Source organism: Aspergillus saccharolyticus (genome assembly GCF_003184585.1).
Source record: "Aspergillus saccharolyticus JOP 1030-1 unplaced genomic scaffold BP01scaffold_14, whole genome shotgun sequence".
Classification (NCBI taxonomy): domain Eukaryota; kingdom Fungi; phylum Ascomycota; class Eurotiomycetes; order Eurotiales; family Aspergillaceae; genus Aspergillus; species Aspergillus saccharolyticus.
This window is the reverse complement of record NW_020290624.1, coordinates 69,776-95,818: the sequence shown is the minus strand read 5'-3', so window position 1 is coordinate 95,818 and position 26,043 is coordinate 69,776. Positions and strand designations below refer to the sequence as shown.

General features: G+C 52.0%; 8 protein-coding genes and 3 non-coding genes across 11 annotated transcripts; 10 read left to right on the top strand and 1 right to left on the bottom strand.

The window, feature by feature from the left end:
• On the top strand, nt 1-4,939 carry BP01DRAFT_415713 (cysteine proteinase; the record flags this gene model as incomplete). The annotated part of the gene is made up of 11 exons (XM_025579154.1): nt 1-149; nt 216-296; nt 367-383; nt 445-685; nt 742-768; nt 824-999; nt 1,050-1,146; nt 1,200-1,275; nt 1,333-1,404; nt 1,463-1,744; nt 3,007-4,939. The coding sequence occupies exons 1-11, from the start codon at nt 89-91 to the stop codon at nt 4,937-4,939; spliced, it is 3,063 nt and encodes a 1,020-aa protein (XP_025431430.1). The 5' UTR covers nt 1-88.
• Nucleotides 4,940-5,354: 415 nt separating this feature from the next.
• On the top strand, nt 5,355-7,743 carry BP01DRAFT_356494 (RCC1 domain-containing protein). Its single transcript, XM_025574973.1, has 3 exons — nt 5,355-5,927; nt 6,077-6,579; nt 6,649-7,743. The coding sequence occupies exons 1-3, from the start codon at nt 5,675-5,677 to the stop codon at nt 7,513-7,515; spliced, it is 1,623 nt and encodes a 540-aa protein (XP_025431429.1). The 5' UTR covers nt 5,355-5,674; the 3' UTR covers nt 7,516-7,743.
• Nucleotides 7,744-8,566: 823 nt separating this feature from the next.
• BP01DRAFT_41057 (fructose-bisphosphate aldolase FBA1) lies at nt 8,567-10,407 on the top strand. Its single transcript, XM_025578878.1, has 6 exons — nt 8,567-8,602; nt 8,780-8,797; nt 8,950-9,083; nt 9,159-9,269; nt 9,330-9,632; nt 9,689-10,407. Exons 3-6 carry the CDS (start codon nt 8,976-8,978, stop codon nt 10,247-10,249), a joined length of 1,083 nt encoding a protein of 360 aa, XP_025431428.1. The 5' UTR covers nt 8,567-8,602; nt 8,780-8,797; nt 8,950-8,975; the 3' UTR covers nt 10,250-10,407.
• A 377-nt stretch (nt 10,408-10,784) lies between these two features.
• Nucleotides 10,785-10,857, top strand: BP01DRAFT_t165. The gene has a single exon. It is a non-coding gene; the product is annotated as a tRNA-Thr (tRNA).
• Nucleotides 10,858-11,655: 798 nt separating this feature from the next.
• BP01DRAFT_t166 lies at nt 11,656-11,728 on the top strand. The gene has a single exon. It is a non-coding gene; the product is annotated as a tRNA-Thr (tRNA).
• A 90-nt stretch (nt 11,729-11,818) lies between these two features.
• BP01DRAFT_t167 lies at nt 11,819-11,891 on the top strand. Its single transcript has one exon. It is a non-coding gene; the product is annotated as a tRNA-Thr (tRNA).
• Nucleotides 11,892-13,508: 1,617 nt separating this feature from the next.
• Nucleotides 13,509-17,206, top strand: BP01DRAFT_356489 (putative DUF221 domain protein). The gene is made up of 3 exons (XM_025574972.1): nt 13,509-14,065; nt 14,127-14,675; nt 14,736-17,206. The coding sequence occupies exons 1-3, from the start codon at nt 13,985-13,987 to the stop codon at nt 16,956-16,958; spliced, it is 2,853 nt and encodes a 950-aa protein (XP_025431427.1). The 5' UTR covers nt 13,509-13,984; the 3' UTR covers nt 16,959-17,206.
• Nucleotides 17,207-17,342: 136 nt separating this feature from the next.
• BP01DRAFT_356488 (uncharacterized protein) lies at nt 17,343-18,589 on the top strand. Its single transcript, XM_025574971.1, has 2 exons — nt 17,343-17,889; nt 17,974-18,589. The coding sequence occupies exons 1-2, from the start codon at nt 17,824-17,826 to the stop codon at nt 18,259-18,261; spliced, it is 354 nt and encodes a 117-aa protein (XP_025431426.1). The 5' UTR covers nt 17,343-17,823; the 3' UTR covers nt 18,262-18,589.
• Nucleotides 18,590-18,684: 95 nt separating this feature from the next.
• On the top strand, nt 18,685-20,423 carry BP01DRAFT_318599 (heme-dependent oxidative N-demethylase family protein). The gene is made up of 4 exons (XM_025572643.1): nt 18,685-18,867; nt 18,915-19,059; nt 19,294-20,072; nt 20,140-20,423. Exons 1-4 carry the CDS (start codon nt 18,751-18,753, stop codon nt 20,368-20,370), a joined length of 1,272 nt encoding a protein of 423 aa, XP_025431425.1. The 5' UTR covers nt 18,685-18,750; the 3' UTR covers nt 20,371-20,423.
• A 534-nt stretch (nt 20,424-20,957) lies between these two features.
• Nucleotides 20,958-22,082, top strand: BP01DRAFT_280304 (CCDC174 family protein; the record flags this gene model as incomplete). Its single annotated transcript, XM_025571436.1, has 1 exon — nt 20,958-22,082. A coding segment is annotated over one exon (1,125 nt), but the record flags the coding sequence as incomplete, so codon positions are not given.
• A 168-nt stretch (nt 22,083-22,250) lies between these two features.
• BP01DRAFT_356486 (uncharacterized protein) lies at nt 22,251-24,712 on the bottom strand. Its single transcript, XM_025574970.1, has 9 exons — nt 24,660-24,712; nt 23,948-24,583; nt 23,456-23,881; nt 23,331-23,408; nt 23,045-23,277; nt 22,873-22,990; nt 22,721-22,825; nt 22,492-22,670; nt 22,251-22,442 (listed from the first exon to the last, which is right to left on the bottom strand). The coding sequence occupies exons 2-9, from the start codon at nt 24,361-24,363 to the stop codon at nt 22,396-22,398; spliced, it is 1,602 nt and encodes a 533-aa protein (XP_025431423.1). The 5' UTR covers nt 24,364-24,583; nt 24,660-24,712; the 3' UTR covers nt 22,251-22,395.
• Between the last annotated feature and the right edge of the window lie 1,331 nt (nt 24,713-26,043).

Here is a 26,043-nt window from a genome sequence, read left to right as displayed (position 1 = left end):
CTCTTGCTTAAAACTTTAGAAATCGATTCTTAACTCCTTCCTTAACTCCAATTGTGTGCGACTTCCAAAACTATTCCGAGAATTCATCATGCCTTCCAACAAGATCTGGCTGCGCGCCGAAACTAAGCCCGCCGAGGCTCGGTCCGCTTGTGAGTACAACGCTTTACAGTACCAGGGCGTCCGACTCGAGCACGTCCAAACTGACTCCTATATAGTGACGCCTACTACTTGCAAGGCACTTATTGACGCCGGGTATGAGGTCACCGTTGAGCGCTCTACTCAGCGTATCTTTGACGGTAAGAATGACTCAATCACACAAAATGAAGCTCAGAGAAGTAATGTCTAATTGATCGCGTGCTTTTATAGATGAGGAATTCGCCAAGGTATGCCTATCTTCTTACACACTCATCATTGCGTTCTGAATCTTATAACCTGTGTTTCAAGGTTGGAGCACCTCTGGTAGAAGAGGGTTCATGGGTGAAGGATGCTCCTAAGGACGCCTACGTCTTGGGCCTTAAGGAATTGCCTGAAGACGACTTCCCGCTCGAGCACGTTCACATCTCTTTCGCACACTGCTACAAGCAGCAGGGTGGCTGGGAAAAGGTTTTGAGCCGGTGGCCTCGCGGTGGCGGTGTTCTCCTGGACCTCGAGTTTCTTCAGGATGAATCTGGACGCAGAGTAGCAGGTATGATCTAATACTCACATCCCTAGGTACTGCAGGTGGCTGATATTGAGTCTTAGCATTCGGATGGTCTGCTGGTTATGCTGGTGAGTGCATTCGTGAGCGAAGATATGCACGGGCCGAACTAAACTCGTGACACAGGTTCCGCACTGGCTGTCAAGAATTGGGCATGGCAGTTGACTCACCCCGAGGGCGAGCCCTTGCCTGGAGAGACGCCTTATGCCAACCAGGATCTTCTGATTAAGTCTGTCAAGGAGTCGTTGGAAGCTGGAAAGAAGCAGTCTGGCCGCTCGCCCAAGGTGCTTGTTATTGGAGCTGTAAGTATCCGTCTCGAGTAGGTCGCAACGCAGCATCTAACAATATGTAGCTTGGACGTTGCGGCAACGGTGCCGTCCAGCTGGCTAAGGATGTTGGCATTCCCGAGTCCGACATCATTCAGTGGGATATGGTGGAGACCAAGAAGGGTATGTCTCACCTGAGCACAGTCATCATTTGTCGTGCACTAACAGTCCAGTAGGCGGTCCTTTCAAGGAAATCATTGAAGACGCAGACATCTTTGTCAACTGCATTTACCTGTCCTCTCCCATCCCACCGTGAGTCACCCCCGTACATCATTATTTACTTTATTTGGAGATTGACGATGGAACTAGTTTTGTCACTCCTGAGACTCTCGCTACGCCCAACCGCCGCTTGTCGGTCATTTGTGACGTGAGCGCCGACACGTAAGTTTATTCTGGTCTGCCTCTGAAATAGGTTTCAGCTGACACAGGCATTGTAAAGTACAAACCCCCACAACCCTATTCCCGTTTACAATATCACAACTACCTTTGACAAGCCTACGGTACCCGTCACCCTGCCGGCTGGTGCCCAGGGCCCACCTCTGAGTGTGATCAGTATCGATCACCTTCCCTCTCTCCTGCCCCGCGAGAGTTCCGAGCAGTTCAGCCAGGCTCTGCTCCCTAGCTTGCTTCAGCTCAAGGACCGGGAAAATGCCCGCGTCTGGAAGCAAGCTGAGGATCTGTTCCAGGAGAAGGTCGCAACCCTGCCTGAGTCTTTCCGCGCGTAGGAATTACCTCTGACGTGGACTTTTCGGTCTTCTCAAACTGTTTTTGTATAGATTATCTTGGGTACCTGTCATAATGCTTTTAGCTAGGATTTGTTACGGATATTTCGCATGCGTGCATGCCATGGCTTGTCGTCTGGTTTACGTCATGCCAATTAGATAGGACTAAAAGCAATCTAGCCATTACCTTTCTCCAGAAATTTCAACGCAATATACCTCTTCTTCTTGTGCAATAGTGCTTGGGGACGCTTGTTCGGTTGTAGGCGTTGCTGGCCTGAGGCTGAAGTTTAGCTGGAACTCCTGAAAATAAGTTTGTGGTTGAACGACATCCCCACCTTACTTCCCCCGCCCCAAACTTGTGACCATGAAATCGCTTGTATGCACAAGACAATCTCTATTATTTCAGGTTTTGCAGTCATTGCGATTCTTGAATTATGCCCTCAGATCCGATTCGTGACCATACAAACGGAGGCAGCAAGGGATCTGCACCTTATCAACAGATGTTCTTGCATTCAAGCGTTCCCCCTATCCAGCTAATAGGAAATCAGATAACTTCAGTTTCTGCTTCGCATCGAACACTAAACTATAGCCGATGAGCCAGTGTTCTAAGGGCCGATGAATCCTGGATATAGTTTGTGGGGAAATCGAACAGCGTCGGGCAAGATTGGCATTCGCGGGCAATACGGGACGCTCGGCGCTCAAGAACCTCCGAAATATCCAACAAGAGGGATCAATGCTTTATTGCTCTTGCCGCCACCTATCTGCACCGGGACAACTTGCATTGCAGCTTTCGTCTTGGAATGAACATACGAACTCTTCATATGAGCTAGAATGCAGTTTATTTCGTTCATTACAGAATCCTAGACTCGGCCTGGGTAAGACTGCCACTTTAATTGACGCCCCCTCCCCCCCCCTCTCCCCAAACCCTTACCCCGTTTTCTCTCCACATCCCTCGGTCTATGGGGAAGAACAGCTGACGATTATTCCACTAGACCTGCCGAGAACGAACGTACTTCATCCCCCAAACCCCGAACTGTTGCCTGCTCGCTTGTATATATACGTGACTGGTCGGAAGGTCAAAGGAAAACTCAATAACTTTTCTTTCACCTTGGCGTCAGAATCCCTCCACCTGTGTTCACTGCGACCACCCCCGTGGCCCAATTATTTCCATGGACCGGCTTTAGGACCGAACTCCATAGTCTGCATATATACATCGCTTTTCGATTTGACCAGAATCTTAACTCGTTCGAAGTGCTTGAAGAGTGATGCAGGAGAAGTCAACGACAGTCGCCGCATACGCGGCTGGAGCGTCTCTTGCGGCCGTCGCTCTCTTTTATGTATTTGGGCCCAACTACACAATTGATGGAGACGAGTCAAGCGACAGCGGTCGCAAGAAGAGCATTGTGGGCTTATCGAATCCCGCCAATGACTGCTTCATCAATTCCGTGCTGCAAGCTCTTGCGGGCCTCGGCGAGCTGCGAGTGTACTTGATCAGAGAGCTTCATCGACGTGAGTTGGACGGCTCAGAGATCTACAGTCTCCTACCACCGCTGGACGAAATCCCTCGGGATGCGAAGCCGGACAGGGTACGAGAATTACAGCAGGGGACAATTACCAGGGCACTCAAGGAGATGCTGGATCGCCTAAATGAGCGCCCAATATACAAGAAGACGATATCCGCGCGACCATTCATTCATTCACTCGAATACGCTTACCGGACACGGATCAGTCGCAGCCAACAAGACGCGCAGGAGTTCCTGCAGATCGTGGCAGAGAGGTTGTGTGACGAGTTTCATGCGGGAGTCAAGGCTCGACTGCGGGCGAAAGGCAGAATTGAGCCTTTGAAGGTTGACAACTCGAACCATGTTACGCCAGCAAAAAGTCCCACGGATATTGAAGTGCGCATTGATGATGGCTCCCCAAATGGACTCCCAGCAATCATCGATACTAAGCTCAAGGAGATTGAGAATGAACATAGCTTCCCTTTCGAGGGGAAGCTCGAGTCTCAGATCGAATGCCAGTTTTGTCATTACAAGTACAAGCCGAATCAGACATCATTCGTCAACTTGACGCTTCAGGTTCCTCAGAAGAGCTCAACCACACTCAGCGCCTGTTTCGATGGTCTGCTTAAGACTGAGTATATCGACGACTTCAAGTGCGACAGGTGTCGACTGCAGCACGCTCTGGATATCAAAACGCATGATCTGACTAAGGCAGGCTCGGGAGGGGAAAGGCAACGACTTGAGGACGAAATCGAGCGTATACAGAGTGCCATCTCTACAGACCCAGAAGGCAGCTTAGAAGGTGTCAGTCTGCCCTCTTCAGAGCTTGCACCGAAACGAAAAATTGCGCGACATATGCGGATTGTTGCATTTCCCAAGATCATTGCCATTCACCTTTCCAGATCCATCTTTGATCAGAGCAGTTCGTCTAAGAACGCAGCAAAGGTTTCTTTTCCTGAACGTCTTCCCCTAGGCGGAATCCTGAGCCAGAGATGGTATCGACTGCTGGCGATAGTCTGCCATAAAGGCAGCCATAATAGTGGACACTATGAGTCTTTCCGCCGCAATCATCTTTATGCGCCGTTCTCGACTCCTGATGCATTTAGTTCATATGCTCAGAGCCGAGCAGTCAGTGAGAATACTTCTGAGGCACCCAGTCCGAAGCTGGGGCCTCGTCAAACTCCAGGGCCTGAGCTTTCTGCGCTCAGTATCTCGACGTCGTTAGAGCAGCCGAGCCAATCATCGCAATCTTCTCCAGCCCCTTCACGCTCCACTTCCAGCAAAGAGTCGAAAACGTCGTCTCAACTGCATAACCCCTTATCTCCGACTACCCGTCCTACCACGTCGAGCTCGCGGCTTTCGTTTCAGAGCAATCGTTCTCGCTCGAGTACATCCAAGCAAACTCTTTCGCCCGACTCTGATCCACTCAGTCCATCGAATGATGGTGGACGCTGGAGCAAGACATTTTCCCGGACCTCTCTGACTAGTGAGAAAAGCACGCAGCCGAAGCAACCTACAGAAACATCGGCAGCTTCCAGCTTCCGACAACGCCGCCGCCGTAAGCAAAATGATAGATGGTGGCGCATCTCCGACGAAAAAGTCAAGGAATGTAAAACATCTGATGTTTTGGGCATGCAGAAAGAGGTTTATCTTTTGTTCTATGAGTTGGAAAGGCCAAACAATAGTGCTTAGCTTGGGTGCATACATACTAGACCTGAGGGTTTCACAGCTGTACATGTGAGAAACCTTCCTAAAGAATCAGCTTACATAGTCTTTTGCGATCCGCAGGCCCAACCGGATCGACCGAATACTACTTAAATCTAGAATAAAAAAAGAACTACGCTACCATTTTCGTGTCTCAGTAACAATTGAACTGCCTCGTACTACGTTGATGTCTTTTGACTTCACTTCTCACGGCAGTGATTCACTTCGAGGGCTATGTATTAGTCATCCATACCGCGACCGCATTCCGTTCAGGTGCCGTCCATGATTGGCGGAGACGGCCGCATACCCTGCTCCCCTCAGGCGAGTGGATCAAATCCATGACCTAAAGTGTGAAGGAGTAGCCTGTCCCGGGGTGTCCAGGTCTTGTTTTTTTCTCTTTCCTTTTTTTTTTGTGTTTTATTTATTATTATCATTTTCAATCCACTGAGGTTTGACCTTCTCCAGTCAGGCAACACTAACACAACACTGGCACTAACTACACCCATCGCTCGCTTTCCCACTTCTTCCCGCCGCCCATCACAGAACGTCCCCGAGAACACACATATCTACTCCCATTAGCGAAATTCAAACATTCTCAAGCAGCTACTGCAATCATAACATCGCAACTGCACTTAAGCCTCATCCCTGACGTTTTGCATTAGCCTGAACAGGGGAATACAAGCAGAACAACTTTTCCTTTTCCATTCCCCTTTTGCATTTACCATGCCTCCCAAACGCGCGACCCGCGGAGCTTCCGCCGCCGCCGACGGTCGCAAAGCGACAGCCGCCTCCTCCAGAGCCACCGCCCCTACGAAATCCCAAAAGAAGACAGAGACCAAAGCACCAGCAAAGGCAGCTGCTACTGCTGCTGCTGCTGCTGCTGCTGCTGCTCCTGCTAGCAGGAAAAGAAAGGCCGTTGAATCTGAGGATGAGTCGGCCGCTCCTGTTGCGCGCGTCCAGAAGAAGCAGAAGGAAGGTGAGGAAGTATCCCCAGATCATCATCAACAACAACATCATCATCAACAACAACACCATCATCGTGCTCAAACGCGTGCTCGCGTGATTGGTTTTGTCGCTGCGCTTGATCATATGCGCTGACAGAAGGAAATTGTGTTTTTACAATAGAAGCGCCTGCTCCGATCATCAACCACCCTCCCACAAAACGACTAGATGTTTACGTCTTCGGAACGAATTGCTACGGCGAGCTCGGTCTTGGAGACGCGACCAAGAAGTCGGAAATCCCCGGCCCCGTGCTCAACCCCAAGCTTGCGGCAGACACTGTTGGTGTTGTCTACCTGGCTGTGGGAGGCGTGCATTCGGCGGCTCTTACACACGACAACCAGATTCTGACCTGGGGTGTTAACGATGAGGGAACCCTTGGGCGTGATACCAAGGAAGAGCGCAAGGAGGTCGAGACCAATGGAGTCAACGGGGATGATAAGGAGGACAAGTCTGATTCCGACTCGGATGATGATGAGGTCGACTTGAACATGAAGGAGGCCACCCCCATGCCGGTCGACTCTACTCATTTCCCCAAAGGCACCGTCTTCACGCAACTGGCAGCCACTGACAGTGCAACCTTTGCCCTCACCCAGGAAGGAAAGGTCTATGGTTGGGGTACTTTCAGAGTAGGTTTAACCATTGAATTCCGTGGAAAGTTTTCGTCAATAGTGTATCGGACACTTACAATCGTTTAGGGAAGCAACGGTGTGATTGGCTTCTCTCCTGACACTAAGTTCCAGCGCACGCCGACCCTGGTCTCTGGACTCGAGAAAGTCACAGAGCTGGCTGCCGGTGCACAACACGTCATGGCGCTCACGTCCAATGGTCAGGTTTTCACCTGGGGTTGCGAGGAACAGAATCAGCTTGGACGCAGAATCTCTGGTCGTTTGCATGGCAAGCTCGAGAGTCTGGTCCCTGGTAAATGTGCCATTCCTGCAGGTGTTGTCAGCATTGGTACCGGTGCTTACCACTCCTTTGCTGTCCGCAAGAACGGCCATGTGCACGCCTGGGGCTCGAACAACTTCGGCCAGACTGCTGTTCCTATGAGTGCCGGTCAGAGTGACGCCGTGGTCCTTTACCCCACTGAGGTCAAGTCCTTCCGCGAGTACAGCAAGATTGTGAGCATCTGCGGTGGTAAGGATCACAGCATCGCTGTCACGGAAGACGGGAAGTGCCTGACCTGGGGGCGTGTCGACAACAAGGCCCTCGGTCTGGCTCTTCAGGATATGCCTGCGGATGATCTGGTGCACGATGAGCATGACCGCCCTCGTATCCTGACCAAAGCTACTGCGCTGGTCGACATTAAGGATGAGCAGATTGTCTTCGCCACCGCCTCCAGCGATCACTCCTTCGCCATCACCAAGGATGGCAAGGCGTACAGCTGGGGTTTCAACGTGCAACGTCAGGCCGGACACCGTGAGGTTGATGAGATCGAGCGACCAACTCTGCTTCAGAACAAGCACGTCACGGGCAAGAAGCTGGTTGGTGCCTCGGCTGGCGGTCAATTTAGTATGCTGGTTGGCGAGGCATCGCCGCAGCAGGCGAAGGGTGAGACTGCTTGAAAGGTAGTCATGTAAATCTTGTTATTTTTTCCTAGAAGATCTGGCTTGAAGAACTTTGTACTACTAACAATGTCATGTTGCATAATGGGAATCTTCTTTTCAGTTGAATACAATTCGAAATTGCTGAGCATTGCCGCGTCTCTCTATTTCTTCCTCATGTCTTGGTCTGCTGCTGCACCGTTGGTCGTATCTGATTGAACCAGCCTAGGGCCATAGATAGGGGGAGCGTTCCTCGGGAGTCGGCAGTCTCCCGAATTATGGCTAAAGCCGGGGCCGTCGAGGCATGTCTCCACTGCCGTCTGGCCCTTGACTTGCTTATTTCTCCGTATATCGCTGCTTCCAAGTCGATCAGCTGGACTGGGGTAAACCAGTCTAGGCCCTCTATGGATGAGGTAGAAATAGGACGAATTGATTAGAATATGCGTTGCATTCTCCATACCGGAGGAATTATTCCCGCCATTTTTTCCGATGGATAAGCTGAGAGCACGAAAGAAATACGGAGAGCCGGGGCTCAAATGTTTTATCGTCCGCGGGGAGCAAAATGATATACCCGAACTACGGAGGGAAACGAAGGGAGCTGTAGCCGGTTCTGTTGGACAGACTGGTGTTCCAGAAGAATGCCAGGATGTTGCAGCTAACGCTATTCTGAGCAGTCTGCTCTCCGGATGAGATATCCAGAGCTACTTCGTACTGACTACGCTCTCAGTTTGAAAACAGCATTTGAACTTTCATCATTGCGGGCTGCTGCAAACAAACCGGTTGAGGGGAAATCGGGATGATGTCATGTGATGGACGCGGGGATTTCCGGGAAGCCGTTCCCGAAGCCTGAGGCAGGAATAGGCGTCATCGGCTTCAGTCCTCCCCAAATGGAAGCATCATCCATCCATCCATACACGGCAGTCATGGTGCCATCCATCGGATCTCACTTGTCCGGTTATGTCTCAATTGAAAAATCTACTCCAGAGTGCTGAAAAGCACAAGGTCGTTTCGATCCAATTCTTTCGACAGTTCTTGCATTGAGTTGCTACAACCCAACAGCAATTGAGAGCACTGATTTCATACTGAACACATCATACCCCACCAACCGGTGAGTTCTTCGAGTACTGCTTCTGGGTTGACTGCCCCTCCATGACCACAACTTCGTCACCCTCTCTGCTTCTCCCCCACCCCCTCCCTCAGTCCCTCTCTCTCTCTCTCTGTCTGTCTCTCCCTAGCAACCTTAGACTTCGCCCGTTGCCCCTCCCTGCCCGATTTAAATCTCCAGCTCCGTATTCGTCGCTCGGTAAAGACTCTTTTAGTCCAAGCTATTCCTGAATTTATTTCAACCATTCTTTCCTCTCCTCCTCTTCCTCTTCTTCTTTTCTCTTTCTCTCTTCCCTTCCCAAATAATCTTCTCCATCTCCCCATCAATCCTTTACTCATCACTCTTAATAGCAAACCACATTTCATCTTCTATCACAATGGGTGTCCTTGAGAAGCTTTCCCGCAAGGCCGGTGTCATCGTCGGTGATGACGTCCTCCGTCTCTTTGAGCACGCTCAGGAGAACGGCTATGCTCTCCCCGCGATTGTAAGTCATACAGCCCAAACCCGCCTTACTGAGGCTTCATGAAGTCCAGCAACTAATCCAAGTCCACTCTTGTAGAACGTGACCTCCTCCTCCACTGTCGTCTCTGTCCTCGAGGCTGCCCGCGACAAGAACTGCCCCGTCGTTCTGCAGGTCTCCCAGGGTGGTGCTGCCTACTTCGCTGGCAAGGTACGTATCTCATGAATTTACTTTATCATCTGACGGGCAATGGCTGACAAGGTCCTTCAGGGTGTCAGCAACGACGGCCAGAAGGCCTCCATTGCCGGTGGTATCGCCGCTGCCCACTACATCCGCAGCATTGCCCCCGCCTATGGTGTCCCCGTTGTCCTCCACACCGACCACTGCGCCAAGAAGCTCCTTCCCTGGCTCGATGGTCTCCTCGATGAGGATGAGCGCTACTTCAAGCAGCACGGCGAGCCCCTCTTCTCTTCCCACATGATCGATCTGTCTGAGGAGTCCGTTGAGGAGAACATCGAGACCACCGCCAAGTACCTCAAGCGTGCTGCTCCCATGAAGCAGTGGCTCGAGATGGTATGTACACGCCCTGGTTGTTCTACTGAGTAGCAGGCTCGCTAATATGTCCTTAGGAAATTGGTATCACCGGTGGTGAGGAGGACGGTGTCAACAACGAGGACGTTGACAACAACTCCCTCTACACTCAGCCCGAGGACATCCTTGCCATCCACAACGCTCTCGCCCCCATCAGCCCCTACTTCTCCATTGCCGCTGGTTTCGGCAATGTTCACGGTGTCTACAAGCCCGGCAACGTTCGTCTCCACCCCGAGCTTCTCGAGAAGCACCAGGCCTACGTTAAGGAGAAGACTGGCTCCAAGAAGGACAAGCCCGTTTTCTTCGTCTTCCACGGTGGCTCTGGTTCCTCCAAGGAGGAGTACAAGCAGGCCATCAGCTACGGTGTGGTCAAGGTTAACCTCGACACCGACATGCAGTACGCCTACCTCACCGGTATCCGTGACTACGTCCTGAACAAGAAGGACTACCTCATGAGCACCGTCGGTAACCCCGATGGCGAGGACAAGCCCAACAAGAAGTTCTTCGACCCCCGCGTCTGGGTCCGCGAGGGTGAGAAGACCATGAGCAAGCGTGTCCAGGTCGCTCTTGAGGACTTCAACACTGCTGGCCAGCTGTAAACCAAAAGAAGCTCATTAATGTCTCTGATGTGATGTGTTTTCGGATTTGACGAAACCAGATACCAAGTACATAAACTTAAAACAATTTCTTTATTGATTCTCAAAATGGAAGGTGATGAGGTGTTGAAGTGAGCGTAATGTGGACTAAGGCGTGGGATCATTTGACGGTGTTGGTGGGTCAATGGCAGTTGTTTGGCACTGTGAATGACTTATGTACTAGCCATTTGACACGAGCTTCATAGCCGACGAAACAGTTTGGACGAAAAAAACATGTTTTTGTCTTGAGCGAGAATTTGACCTAACTTATATCTTCCCTCAGCCATGCATAGATGTAGAGTACGTTGCTGACTTCTGGTACTCGTAGTCTGGTTCTTTGAAAGAACAAACCGACAGTATGGCAATTGACCTTTTCTCAACCACTATAGTTACCAGTAGCTCCGCTGACGAGATTGACGTCAGCCGAAACCGGCGAGCTTGTTCCCAATATTTTTGAATAGCCTCATATTTTCCTATTCTATCAGAGGGGATATATCTCGCTCGCATGGCTTAGATGGTAAAGCGCAGCACTAGTAATGCTGAGATCCTCGGTTCGAGTCCGAGTGTGAGCAGTCGTATCTCTTTTGGCTGTTGATCATTTTTGCTCGGCCGATTTTGGGGGTTTCTCGTAGGTACTCATTCACGAGAACAGGCATGGCGCGGGTTAGGTTCCATTAATATGCAACTGATTGTGGTTCTGCTGTAGCAGTACATCCCTGGTTGTTGGGCTGGCAGGCTGGGGATCAATGGTATTCGATGTGACTACTAATGGGATAGATGCATTCGTGCCATGGCAGGTTATAATTAACTACAACAGCAAATCCAGCATCGTTGAATACCACAAGGCCCATCGGTCGTGTTCACCATATGGACCCCAAGGATTTGCTGGAATTTCAATTAGCATAAGACTTGGTTGCATCAGTCTCTCGGGTGGCCGTCTGGTAGCTCCGTAACGCTCTCAGCCTCCCTTTATTCTCCTTCAGTGACATCCACAAATGTCACTCTTTCTGCGGAGTACGCCATGGGGAGTGTGAGTGAGTCCTGCACGCTCCCTGATGCTCGTGTCTGCTATGCCATTTTCTCACTGGTGTCGCGTGAGTTGATGCGAATTTAATCCTTGTACAATAGCGGTGATATAACACCAGTCTAATGTTGAGTGCGAGCCTATTCATGGATATGACCATGCTCTAGACACTGGAGATACTCAGTGTATTGCCGATTATTCCCATCTGCTTCAATGGGTGATACAGCGGGACCGATCTAGATCTGTACCTGACCATGGATACTTACTCCGTCATGCACGATGTACTCATTGTTGACTGTCAAAGTTGGTTCGAGTGCATGATATATCAACAAAACTTGACCAATCAGCTCGCATGGCTTAGATGGTAAAGCGCAGCACTAGTAATGCTGAGATCCTCGGTTCGAGTCCGAGTGTGAGCAACCTTTACTTTTTGCTCTCCATTGACTTTATACCTAGTATACTCTAATTTCCGCAATGTGGGCAAAGCTTCGCCAAGCATTAACCAAGCAGCTCGCATGGCTTAGATGGTAAAGCGCAGCACTAGTAATGCTGAGATCCTCGGTTCGAGTCCGAGTGTGAGCACTAAACTTTTGCTTTTAGCCTAGCCTTTTTGCTAGGCACGCTTGCTTCTGGGCAGTGGACAAATTTGCCCGGCGGTTTCACTTTTCGCTGCTAGCGCCATGCATCAACAAGACATCCCCCTCAGCACCCACGGCTACTCCGCACATCCTCGAATGACGATGAGTCCTCCGCCCGTTGGGACTATCTGCTATAGTATACTTTGAGCAGCCAACTGTTTTCTCCCGCACAGGCTTGAGCTAAATTTAGAAGCGAGCAATTCACTCCATACTCCATAAGGGCATAACGTGTAGCGAAGCGGATGTGCTGGACCCGTTGATCTGCATGATCTCCATGCTGCCATGGCAGAGAAAGCCGGAATAGTTACTTGTATTGCAGCTTTGTCCCGTGTCGTCAGTGAGATTGAGTGAGTATTTCCCATGAAGTCCATCCCAAGCTTCAAGCGATGGCGTGCATCGGCAGTATGTAAGTTAGTCCCGATGCAGGTGCACTAACTGGACACGTGCTCTTGATCGGGTCCAAGTGAGGTCACCAGAGGTCGAGACGCTGCGTGACTGTTGAAGTAGATTGCAGGCAAGCCACCGGGCAGAGATCGATCCACGCATTCTTCAAAAGGGAACTGGCAATGAAGTATAGTACTGTAGTCAACTACTCCGAATGTTATTTCTGCTTACCAATAAAACTCGGACGGTGTGCCGGAGCTCATACTATGCCTGCGATTTGAGACAACGAGCTGATCGGGGTCCCATGCGAGTTCCAAACCAGAAATTGGTAGGCAGCGACGCTTACTATTGACATCATAGCAAAGTCGATGCCGTGAGCTGTTTGTTGGGACGGGGATGTTTCTATCTGAGTCTCTGAACCCAACCTTAGTCTGATCCGAATGGAATCAAAAGACTCATCCGAACTGCTTGACCGTGAGGATAAGGGTCCTGTGGCTTGTGACTACCGTGACCAAGAATAGAAGCAGATGACTCCATCATTCACCGGCAGTTGATTGACGCCAAGCCATCTGCGTGTGCCACAGTCAGGCGCCCACCAGCCACACCTTCGAGTACGGGTACGGTAAAGAGTACCTGAAAGAAGCGTAGAAAGAGGTTCTACCAATGGTCTTCCGTACCGGTCTGAAAACCGCAGTGTTACCGGGGGTCCCGAGGGTCTGAGACATACTACCCTAAGGCCCGCACTGGTACGCCCATCAAATTCAAAGCCCCGACAGTCTCTCCCATCCTCATCCAATTATTGGATCCCCCCAGTGGAGTCTTTGCTCGTTGTTTGGTTTTCACTTTTCTTCCTTGGCTCACTTTTGCAGTTGCCCTGAGGTTTACCTGGGACTGTGTTGAGAGGCGAAAAAATAAAAAAAAAACAAAAGACCACGTCGGGCGGGTAAACAAAGCGTGCAGTGCGGGAAGAACGAGGAAGAATAATCTGATAGATTCCCAATTTCAAGAAGGGAGAAAAGGACTCCTGAATCATTCTGCACATACTCCATAGATGTGTACTCTGTACTCCGTGCAAGGACTCCTACCGAACCTAACAAATCAGTGCTAGTAACCACAGCCATTCCGCCTCCACTTTGTCAACGTATGCAGTGCGCATCTCGGCCTCTGACTGTCAGAAGTGGAATTGATACGTACTGGAGGTACGTCAAGGGCGAGTCCAGTCCGGTCCATTCTTGACGCTGTTACTCTTCCCTCCCCTCCTCCGCAGGAGCCTTCTCTCAAACTTTGGCTGAATTGCGAATCAACTCCTTCAGAGTTCTTTTCCATCAGTGGTGCTATCTTTTCCGACAGGTAGTCAATCAATCATTAGAGCCGACTAGTGGTGGTGGTTGAGACCCGCCTCCAACCCCGAATCCACTTCTCCATCATCATTGATTATCTCCTTCTCCTCTTGTTCGCCTTCCCGCGCACATCTCCATTTGCCTGGCTCGGTTTCACACTCTTCGCCTCACTCACTTTTCTTCCCTCCTCTTCCCCCGAGTATCATCAACATTCGTTCGCTTCTGGATCTTTCTTCTTGTCGCACTCTCCTCCACTCCGGTCTTTCTGCGTTCCCTCCGCTCCGTCGATGCCGCCCTTGGCTCAATAAGCACCATGCAGTCTAGCGCCCTCTGGCGGCGCGACGATTCCACAGAGCAATTCCTCAAACTCATCCAGAATCCTTTCAAATCCGCCGTATGTCCTGCTTGTCCATCACACCTGGTCTTGTTCACCGCATAACTAAGGAGCACAACAGTTTCAAGTCAACGCCGTCTGGGCCTCGTTGGCCACTTCCGCCGGCTTCAGCATACTTCTCGCCCTTCTCTTCTCTCTATTCAGACCTCGTCACTCTCTCGTTTACGCGCCCAAAGTCAAGCATGCGGATCGGAAACATACCCCACCACCAGTGGGAAAGGGCTTCTTCGCCTGGCTCAAGCCTGTCGTGCGTACCAAGGAACAGGATCTCGTGGACTGCGTCGGGCTCGATGCCACCATGTTCATCCGCTTCGCCAAAATGTGCCGAAACATCTTCATTTTCCTGAGCATTATCGGCTGCGGTGTCATGATTCCGTTGAACCTGACACAGAGTCAGGGTAATACTGTCTCGCAGTTCGGCGCTTTCGCGACGATGACCCCGCTCTATGTATCCACCGACGCTATCTGGGGTCAAGTTGTTTGCGCCTGGCTGTTCGATATCATCGTTGTATTCTTCCTGTGGAGGAACTACCAGGGCGTTTTGTCTTTGCGCAGGAAATACTTCCAAAGTGCCGACTATCAGCGCAGTCTTCATGCGCGTACACTAATGGTGAGTGGCTTTTCGTGAGGCATCACTAGATGGTGCATCTCTAATTCAACCATGCCATAGATTACCGATATCCCCCCGTCTGCTCGTTCGGATGAAGGTGTTTTGCGCTTGACAGACGAGGTCAACCCGACAGCCGCCCTTCCTCGGGCTTCTATCGGCCGCAACGTGAAAGAGCTACCCCGCTTGATCAAGGAGCACGACGAAACGGTGCGAGAACTCGAATCTGTGTTGGCCAAGTACCTCAAGCGACCTGACCGCCTGCCGCCTAACCGTCCGACCATGACCCCGCATCGGAAGGATAGAGGCGAGCACCCTAGCGGCAAGGTGGATGCGATCGACTACCTGACCGGTCGCATCCAACGATTGGAAGAAGAAATCCGACATGTCCGGGCTTCGATCGATAGACGCAATGCCATGCCGTTCGGCTTCGTCAGCTGGGACATGATTGAGCATGCGCACGCGGTAGCTTACAATGCCCGTAAGAAGCACCCACAAGGCACGACTATCGCTCTGGCAACTCGACCGGACGATCTCATTTGGGAGAATCTGCCCCTGTCCAAGGGCGCACGGAGATGGAAGCGATTTCTCAATGCGATTTGGGTGTCGCTTCTTACCTTTGTGTACATCGTCCCTAACGGCCTGATTGCTATCTTTCTGTCCAACTTTTCGAACCTGGGCCTAGTTTGGCCCGCGTTCCAGACATCGCTCGACGCTAACCCAAAGGTCTGGGCCGCAGTTCAGGGTATCCTGTCTCCTGCCATCACTTCTCTCGTTTATCTTGTTTTGCCCGTCATCTTCCGACGGCTGGCGATGCGGGCGGGCGACGTCACCAAGACCTCTCGCGAGCGTCATGTGCTTGGCCGGCTGTACTCGTTTTTCGTGTTCAACAATCTGATCGTGTACTCACTCTTCGCTGCCGCCTGGACGTTCGTCTCGGCTGTTATCGATGCCCAAAAGACCGACAACAACGCTTGGGAAGCCATCCAGGACGGACAATTCTACGAGAAGATTGTGAGTGCCTTGTGCAATGTGTCGCCCTTCTGGGTGACGTATCTGCTGCAACGAAACCTGGGTGCCACCATTGATCTGGTCCAATTGGTCACCGTTTTCTGGGTGTGGTTCTCGAAGACGTTCCTCGCCCCTACCCCTCGCCAGGCCATTGAATGGACGGCTCCGCCGTCTTTCGAGTATGCCATGTACTATAACTACTTCCTCTTCTACGCCACCGTCGCGCTTTGCTTTGCAACATTACAGCCCATTGTGCTACCGGTTACCGCGCTCTACTTCGGGCTGGATGCGATGATGAAGAAATACATGCTCCTGTATGTGTTTGTGACCAAAACCGAGTCTGGAGGCCAATTCTGGCGCGTGCTGTTCAACCGTATGGTATTCGCCGTGATCTTGTCCAACATCGTCATTGCCTTTGTGGCCAAAGCCAAAGGTACATGGACCATGGTTTTCTGCGTGATTCCCCTACCATTCTTGATGCTGGGCTTCAAGTTTTATTGCATGAGGAAGTTTGATTCCGAAATCACCTACTATAATCGCGCTAACCTCACGGATGCCGAGGCTTTGGCAGTCAGCAAGCCGAACAAGAAGGCTTCCGAGCGACTCAACACCAAGTTCGGCCATCCCGCCCTTTACAAGCCCCTCATCACTCCGATGGTGCACGCCCGGGCGGCGGAAGCTTTGAAGCGTATTTACAGCGGTCGTCTGGGGACCATCGATGCCGAAGGCGAATACTCCGACATTGTCATGGATGCCATGTCTACTGCTCGTCCTGGAAAGTCTATGATGGACGCTGCGGGCCCGGCGCCATTCGAGGTGGTCCCGGAAAATCATCTGGACTTTTCTTATTTCAAGGACCGACCGGATTTCCGAGACGAATTCGGCGGTGGTATCTACGGTCGCCCCGACGATGTGTTCACCGAACGGTCACATACGCCTCGAAGTGCTTTGGGTGAGTGGTCGCCCACATCTTCGCGCGCATCATCGCCGACTCCATCGGTGCCTTCGCTCTCTGGGCTGAAGCCACACGATGGGTACGACCCGACGGCCTACGACCACATCCACCCTGCCTTCCGTGTTCCTGCACCCCTGGGCGGCAGTGGGCTGTATCATCAGCGTAACGAAAGTGAAACGGAGCTCCTTGCTCAAGCACAACAGCCGGCTGCCCCAGAAATGGTGACGCCATTAGACCGCTGGCGGACCGGGGGTTACGGCCCTGTTGAGCAGGATGAGCCCAGTATCACATCGTATGAGCATTACCGGATGCCGCATTAGAGAGTGCGTGCATGTCGGGATATTTGGTTTTGATTTTTATTTTTTCAGCGACAACGAATACTATATCGTTGATACATTAGATGTTTTTGGGTTGGGATCTTTTTTTGGCATCCTTTTTCCGAAAGGAGGCATGGAGTAGCGGAAGCAACGTGCCCACGACTATTTTATTCGGATATTGAGCCCGAGTTGTACATATGACATATTACATGACTAGAAGATTCGTATGCAAATGTGTTTGAGAAGATCACATGCAAGAGTGGATGAGATGGAATCCAACTATTCATGAATACTAACCAGATAACTACTAGTTGGAACTGGGAAGCTCCCCAGGCACCGAGGATGCTGACCAATTGCTGCCAGACCCGCAGCTCAGCGACCCTCATCTTCCCATCCATCATCTTCCGTCATTCCATCTTTCCCCTCTCTTGCTCTTTGTTCACACCAACCAGGTTCGATTGCTTCACGGAGCTGCGATGTGCATGTCTATCTCTAGTCAAGGTAGCTCCGTGACTGCCCGACCCATCTCTCCTGCAACTCAGCATCGGCCCACGTAAGTTCCTTGCTGCTTGCGCTCACCAAACTACTATAAGTGCGGAGTCCACCTCCGAATGCCGTCGGATCGCCTGTGATCGAACTCAAACAACGTTATCCATCTTAAGTCGCCGGAATCTTTTATGTCCTGAACGGCGGATAAGTCGGCTTGTCCTATCCATACCGAAGCTCACAGGGTTCCAACCAACCTCACCACCACTCGACCGGACTCAAGCCGAACGAACCACACCTCGACCACCTTTGATCCTCTCTCCTTTGCTTCTCCAGCAACAGCTACACCTATCCTTTATTTCGCACTACCTGCAATACCACAATGGCATGGTACTCACTCCTCCCGCCTGACTTTGTCTGGATTGAGAACTGGCTTGTACGGATCTTTGTGAGTCTCGCCCATCTCCTTGCTTACCGCTTTTCTTGCCAAACGCAGGACAATGACAGCTAACTGCCGGGTGGACACTGACAGATCTTTTGCGGCTTTGTGACAATATTTCCTTGGGCCTCTCTGCTGATCTTCGACATATTTTTATACATTTGGCGGATGGTGAAATACGAGTTCCCCCTTGTCGGCGGACGGGCGAGGGGCAAGCAGCGGCCGCGCGCCCCGAGCTTAAACGAGAGACCGGATGGACAGCCTAGGGTCCTGGGACTGGGGACAGGGGCCCTAGTCAGTGATATCGGAGATGGAGGCATGTCTAGTGGTGAGAAAATAAGAAGGAGAGGTGAGGAAGTAGAGGGGGACGAAGACGACTGAATACAGATAGAGGTCCCGCATGTTGAGAGAGCTCGTCTGCCTCCTGGTGAGGCTTCGGTTTTGGCGTTAACTCTTGGAATATGTTTGCTGCCCGCGAAGGGGTTTCCTGCTTTCCAATTGGCCAACTCCTAGAGAAGAGGTGTATTATGGCTAAGTATGAGCGGCAATTCGAGACTGGCATATATCGACAGTCCGACTGGCCACCTCTTTGGCGATTCCCCTGTGTATATTGATACCCTGTATGTACTCTGAATTAAACGTCTAGCTGCTTGATTGATTCACTTTATCTTTCGGCAGGTTGGGCAATCAGCTTTGGGCGGGATTTCCAGCCAATGGCGGCTCGAGATAGTATGCATTTCATCGAAAGCGACATGATAACGGGGTGCCGTCACGTACATCTAGTGATGGACTTGACTTGCCGCTCTTTGCGTTCCCTTCGTCTTTCTTCATCTTCAATCAATCATACTACAACTTTCGCAAGCCTGAGTTATGGATCGGCTTCCGTCAATCTTCAAAGCCAGCATCGTATACATCCAGCAATATCCTCTCTCGAGTATCTTTCTTGTACTAAGTCTTTGTCTCCTGGGACGAATTATTCGAATTCGAGTACGTTCTCTGGCTGTAGCGTGACAACAGAGCTAATGAAGACGCAGAATTGGGAAACCACCAAGGAAGCTGTCATCTCGAAAGGGGGAGAAAATGAATATCCACCCATTGAACCTCTTCATCAATTCGACTGGGAGACTACCGAGCCTCTGCAGTTTCGCCCTTTCAAGGCAAAATATCATCTCACAATGGGTATGAGCATTGATTCTCGCTGCGCTGGCGAATGCAACCTCTACTTTTGTCTTGACGCTGCCCGTACAATGTTGTGTCTTGAGGGGGATTCTGTAGTCATTCTGCATAGCATCGGTTCAAGATACGTAGTGGTTATCCTGCAAACCATATTTGCTGCCTCCCCTCCCATAGCCCCTTCTGTTGTCATTGCTCAATATGGCTATCCAGCGTGGGTGAGCTAACCATCACCCCCAGCCCTCTCCAACCTCGACATCTCCACCCTCATCCCAATCGACAAAACCTACAAGACCCGCCTCGCCTACCGCCAGTCCTTGCTTACTCGACATCCATCTGTCGTGATTGGCGTCACGCCCTCCGGCGAAAAAGAGGGTAGCCTCGTCCACGCCGCTATCCGGGAACTGTACGATTTCGTCCTCGGTGTATACCTCCCCACGCGGTACCCGGGGGTCTTTGATCTGGTCGACTCTCCTCGCAGCGCCGCTGTGGACGAGAAACGAGGAGAAGGCCGAGCGGAGACATCGGAGAAGCAACCGCAACACTTGCACAACCGAATCACCGACCGCCTTGTTGCAACCAAGTGCCCTGCCTCTGCCCGTGAAGCCCTAGAGACGCTAGGCACGGTCGTGGACGAGGATTTCCTAATCTTACTGCCTGTCTCGCAGGTAGATCCACCCTCAGCAGAGGACAGCCATGCTGCTGCTGCTGCTTCAGAAGAAGAAGATTCATACACCCTCCAAGCCTACACAACCTTCTACCCGGCCGGGTTCGACACGCGCGAGAAACTCGGCCGCACGCTATCGGCCATTCACGACCCCGTGCCCCGATATAAAGAGAAGCTGGAGAAGAGCATGGACCGGTTCTTTGCGAGGTTGGAGGTGGGTCGGTTCGTGCAGAGGGTGAATTGGAGTGTGACGACGGGGACCGAGTTGTTTGCTGCGTTTGGGGGGGTCCATGGGGATGCTCCGGGGAAGGGGGGTGGGGTGTTGAGGGCAGAGGAGTTGGATATTGATGATGTATGTCGTGCTCTTTTTCCTACTACGTGCAATTCTTTGTCGTGTGCTAACCCCCCGGGGCGATTAGACTTTTCTGCGCTGCGAGCGCCAAACGCTGCATCGGCTGCCTCACACCAAGGCGCTGGTGTTCACCTTCCATACGTATACATACCCAATTCGGATCATCAAGGAGGAAGGGCACGGGGAGGAGCTGGCGCAGGCGATCGATGGGTTGAGGCGGGGGAGTGTGCCGGAGATGTGGTGGTATAAGCGGGGGTCGGTGTGGGGGGAGGCTGTGCAGGCGTATCTTCGGGAGTGACTTCGATACTTTAGAGGGTAGTATAAAGTCTGTAGCCGGGTGTTTCAATTTGGAGTCAAATATTCATCCTCCAGTTATCAGTATACATAATAGTATACATAAAGTGTAGAGTGTAGAGTGTTGTGTAACTGCACCACTAAACTACTAGATAGAACCCCAACCGAGGCACAAATTCTGCCACCCGTCCCCGCCCAAAACGAACAGTTTTCCCGACAACTTTTCTGGAGCCTGTTCACTGCCAAAAATCCCGAAATCACTCTCGAGGTCGCGGCCGTTCTGCCGGGCAGAGCGGTGACAAAAGCGGCGAGGCCAGCGCAGTCCCCCGGGTGACTTGACTTATCGCCCCTCGGAGCACAAGCAGTTTGTACTGTACTCCGTAACTACTGTTCTTATCGCTTTTTTACACTTAGTATCCGCTGAGATCAATCCTCAACCCCAGACTAGACCTGGCCATTACTTGTAAAACTCACCTCACTGCACCCTCACCCTCAGAACCCAAACTTTTAATCACTAGTCCTACCCTAAAACCCTTAGCAGCGGAAAAAAAGAAAAAAAAAAAAAAAAAAAAAAAACAGAAAACAATGTCCAACCTCTACGGCCACCACCCCCGCAAAAAACCCGACAACAACACCGGCCCCCCGTCCGCCTCAACCCTTGCCTTTACGACCACTCTCTCCAACCTCATCGCCCGCAGAGATCCCCAAACCTTGTCCGCAACAGCCACACCCTCAACCTCCGCTAAAGTATCAACCGGCCGCCCCCGCCCTTCCAAACACACCACCCACGACAAAGATGCAATCTTCGCGCGCCCGAACCGCGGGGCCCAGAAGCGCGCAGCCCGGGACCTCCTCATCGAGGATGACGACCACCGCGACACGGCGATGAGTCAGGTGCATCGCCAGAGTTCGGAGTTGGGAGGGAAGGTGGACGAGGCGGTGCTGCAGCGGTCGAAACGGCGGATGCAGGAGAAGGCGCGGGTGTATGAGGATTTGAAGAGGGGGTTGTACCTCGGTGCGGGGGAGAGTGATTCAGACGAGGGCGTTGGGAATGGTGGTGGAGCTGGGGAAGAAGGGGTCGGGGAAGGGGAGAGGTATTTACGGCGGTTGAGGAGGAAGGAGAGGGAGGGGTTGGTGGATTTTGATCGGAAGTGGGCGGATACGCAGCTCCATGATGACCTTTCAGGGGAGGAAGGGGAAGGGGATGGGGATGATGCGTCGATTGTCTCCTACGAGGATGAGTTGGGACGGACGAGGCGGGGTACGAGGGCGGAGGCGGCGGAGGCGGCGCGGTTGAAGGGTGCAAACGAAGACGGCGCGGAGGCGGGCGAGAGGTGGCGGCCGCGGCGGCCGGAGAATCTCATCTATGGGGTCACGGTGCAGAGTCAGGCCTTTCAGCCAGACGTAAGAATGGCGGATCTGGCGAAGCGCCGCGATCGCTCGGTGACGCCGCCGGAGGAGACGCATTATGATGCTGACGCAGAGGTCAGGAATCGCGGGACCGGGTTTTACGCCTTTGCTAAGGATGAAGACACCAGACGGAAGCAGATGGAGGAGTTGCGGGCGGCGAGGGAGGAAACGCAGAGGGAGAGAGAGGAGAAATCCCAAAAACGCGCCAAGAGGGAAGAAGCTAGAAATCAGAGGATGATGAAGGTCGAGGAGTTGAGGTCCAAGAGACGCGCCGAGATGTTCCTGGCTGGTCTGGGCGATGTCGGCGCCGTTGTATAGACCAGCCCAGCGTGTGCTACGGCTTGCTTTTCGAGATACCCAAAAATACAGAATCGTTTCCCATCATCTCCGCTCAGAGACCAACCATCCACCGAGTAAGCAAAGGGTATCATTGCCTGGCCGGAGACCAGCTTTGAAGATAAAAGATATATCATATATCACAATGCCAAGTCACTGACCCTCCAACGACAAACAGGAATCCTCCAGATTAGCTCTTAGTGGTCATCAGTCATAGCACGTCAATCGTATCTGCCTTTCCCAGCAATGAGCAAGTAGCTGGTCGCTTGATCAACGACATGTCTCATCCATGTGCCAGCTCAGTGATCGTCTCCACGAAGCCTTGCGCATCTGCAACTGTCAGCATCCCGCACAGCAAAGAACTCCCACTGGAACGTACCAGAACGATGAGTGAATTTGAGGACATGCTCCCCTCGAGCCGTCTGAGGTGGCGTATAATCGGGAAACGTGAAGATGCTCCGACGAACCTCCTTCAACACCACAATCTTCGGCTCGGGCCGGCGAATCCAGCCAGGAGTCCCAATATGGTCGGTGATAAAAGCGGTCCAGACCGGCGACCTAGGGCATATCAGCCAGACGAACAAACAAAAAGCCCCCGCGAGACTTACCGCTTCAGCTCCCCCTTGTGGACCGAGGCCTGCAGTCGCACGGCGCCAGAAACTTCATCCCGATACACACGCAAGGCATGCAGAAAGTCGTCATCCACAATTTGTCTGACACGGTTAGCCCCCGTCATCCACCGATGCATAGCCTGACATACCCTCCGAAGAGTTCCTCTTCCTGCGCCAGCTCATAATCGCGTATGGTCTCCACAGCCACGGGACGTCCGGAGTCTTGCGAGCGAAGTGCCAGAAATGTGCAGAAGAAAATCACCATCTCTGCTTTCGTGTCAATTGACTTTCAGGACGACCGACAGCTACAGCTCCACTTACGTTCAATGGTGCTGAATTTGAGGTTGGCCCACAAAACCAGTTCGCTGCCTCCACGACGGCGTCGACACAATTGTAAACAGGACCCAACACGGACGATCTCGAGCATGTTCAAAGGCAGAATGAAATATTCATTGGACCGAGCGGAACGGCGTGCTTTGCACACCACGCGGGCCCGATGGTCTTCGTCCCGTAGATAGAAGCAGACTCTTACATCCGTCTCGCTGTTGAATGCTCTACCTTCTCGTTAGTTGATCCTTTAACTGGGGCGAGGCGGGGTGCGACTTGCAGCTGAAATAGCTCCTCAAATCCTTCGCTGTCAAGCCACGCCTTGGGGTTAGCCTTCGGCTCGCCAAAGCACTTGGAGCTATTGCTTGTTAGCCCACGTCTTCGTCGCCTAGACCACGGTCTCACCTTTCACCGATATATGGAATGGGCGTCTGCGGGTGCTCATCCAGAAACACTCTTCGGGCCCAATGGTCGCTGACTATGCTGGATCCGGTCGATCGGCTGGTGGCAGTCGTAGTGGCAGGCGAGCCCGGCGCATCAGGAGCCAAGGGGGGAATATCGGAGAACGTGCCGGATGAAGTCGACGTTGGCGACTGTGGTCCCGAATGAGACGGACGGTGTCTTTCATATGACCTCCGCGTGCGGGGCCTGCGGTCACTGACCGGGCTTCCAGGCTCGCCGCTGGTGTTGCTGCTGCTGCTGCTGCTGCTGGAGGATGGGGAACTCAGAGACATGGAGCCAAGCTGTGACACGACGTGCGATTCTTGCTGAGCCAGCAGATTTTTGAGGCTGTGTCGCAGAGAGGACATCAATCGGTCATCAACGGCATTACTACATCGTTACAAAGCAAACGTCAATTGACCTGCAATTGCACCAGGAGCCACATGGAGAACGAACCCCTTTATAAGAGCCTCCAAATCGGACAGAAAGGCCTTATACTTGGCTAGTCGGGTTGACAGCGAGTCCTGCGACTCCTCCCGGAAGAAAGTACAAAGATCGTTCCATGTCCGCTTGTAGACTTCACGACTGGGGCCTCTCCGCCCCTCCAGATCTCCGAAGAAGTCGACAACATCCTCAAGCGTATACTTCAAGCTTGTCCGGACCACTTCTAGGTCAGGTTGGACGGCGTGCAGGTTGCGCCGATAGTTCCGATGACGTGCCAAGTCCTCGAGGTTCTTAAGAGATGTGCTGATTGCATAGAGATCGGCGATTAAACTGGTGATCTCCGTTGAATGTTCCGGCAGAGGGTCGCGGAAGAGACGAAAGCCAGCGGCCACGTCCTCCGCATTATCGGCAGATGTGCGCAGGGCCATGGTGGTGATCACTTATATTAGGCCATGCATGTATGCCTAGGGAGACCTTCCGTTGTATTGTAAGGGCAGGGACGTGGGGAAGGGTTAAATTCCCACCAGACAGGCACAGGCCGCTCGCTATAGCTGCTTGAGGTTTTATATGGAGATCACGACAAGGAAGATTACGGATAGGGCAATAGATACACCAGAAGAGAGGGGCAGTAGGAGACAACTCAGTGGACTGCAATGCTGGGGTCAGAAAGGGAGCCTCTTATCGGTGGGATCTTCCCTGAGATGCATGTCGATTGGAATCTCACCAGAAAAAGCCGGACGCAGACCTGTAGGAAGGGATGAAAAGATTGAAATCTTGCCCCGGGAATGGATGGGCAAAGGTGGACCCGATATCACAAGTAAAGACGCCAGCACCAGCACCAGATGCAAACGCCCAGAAGGGAAGAAAGTCAAGACCCTGGTCTTGTTCACTCGCACAAAGGAAAGAATGCTGAACAAGAAACACCCGTGGGTGGGGCTTAAGTTCAGTCTAAGTTGTTACCGGACGGAGTGGCAGAACTAGCAGTACTAGAGAGATAGTTTGCGGCTCTCTATCGGACGGACAGACCGGCACTGGGGACGGACCAGAAGCCTGGAAGTCTGAGACCGACAGACCGACAGATAGAATTCCTCTGGCTTGTCTAACGACTGTAACGTACCTCAATGTCGAGGGGGGCACTATTGACGTGTTCATGCGGCGGCGACGGGTCCAAGCCAATAATGGGCGGTGGAACTGCATGGCGGGATGAAGCGATGGTGGAGGGGAAAATTGAGCGGAAAATTGAGGGGAGGAAGACGAGGAGAAGCCATGGTGTGACTTTTACTCAAGAGTGGTGATACGAGCACTGGCGGTGGGCGACGGGGGAGTAATCTCATACCCTTTGCAAGGTAAAGGTGCAGAGGATGCTATCTGTCTGTCTGTCTGACTGACTGACTGTCATATGGGCCATGACGCACACAAAAGACAAGCGAGGAAAGGGGAGGGGAGAAAAGACTAGTGAAACGAACAACAATGACTGATTGACAGTGTAATTGTCTGACTTGCAGATGAGGGGAAGAGATGGACTGTCAGTCACGGGATTCGAAGAAGAAGAAGAAGAAGAAGAAGAGGAAGAAGGAGAAGAAGAACTGTCGGAAATCTAATCGTCGTTAAAGTTTGGGGTCGACGGCTTCATTGTCCTTTGCTGACTGCTCATGAACCCCTATAGGTCTTTGAAAGAGATATACATGCAGAAGACTCGAAGAACTGCTCAGATAGACATAAGCGACATAGTTAAGCAGAGACAGTGGTGGCAAGTGGTCTGTCTGTAGGTAGGAGGTAGTATAAAAGTACGAGGACTATATGGGCGTCAAATTTATCTGCCGTGCATACACATCTTCCCCCTGATTTGCCCTATCCTAGGCAGTGAAAGGTAACATGACCAGCTTCAGTCAAAGACTCAAGATCTTAAGTCAAGTTGAACCTCACTCAGGCTGGAGACTGATTACTGCCTGAGGCACAAGTTGATCAGACGTTCAGGCACTCAGGCACCAAGTAAGCGCGGGGATAACGGAAGAGCTGGACGCGTCGAACACGTAAACAAGCTGTCTGCCCCGCGTCACCGCCGGGAGCTTGGGCCAACTCCTGCAAGGAAAGGCCTTCCAGATTCA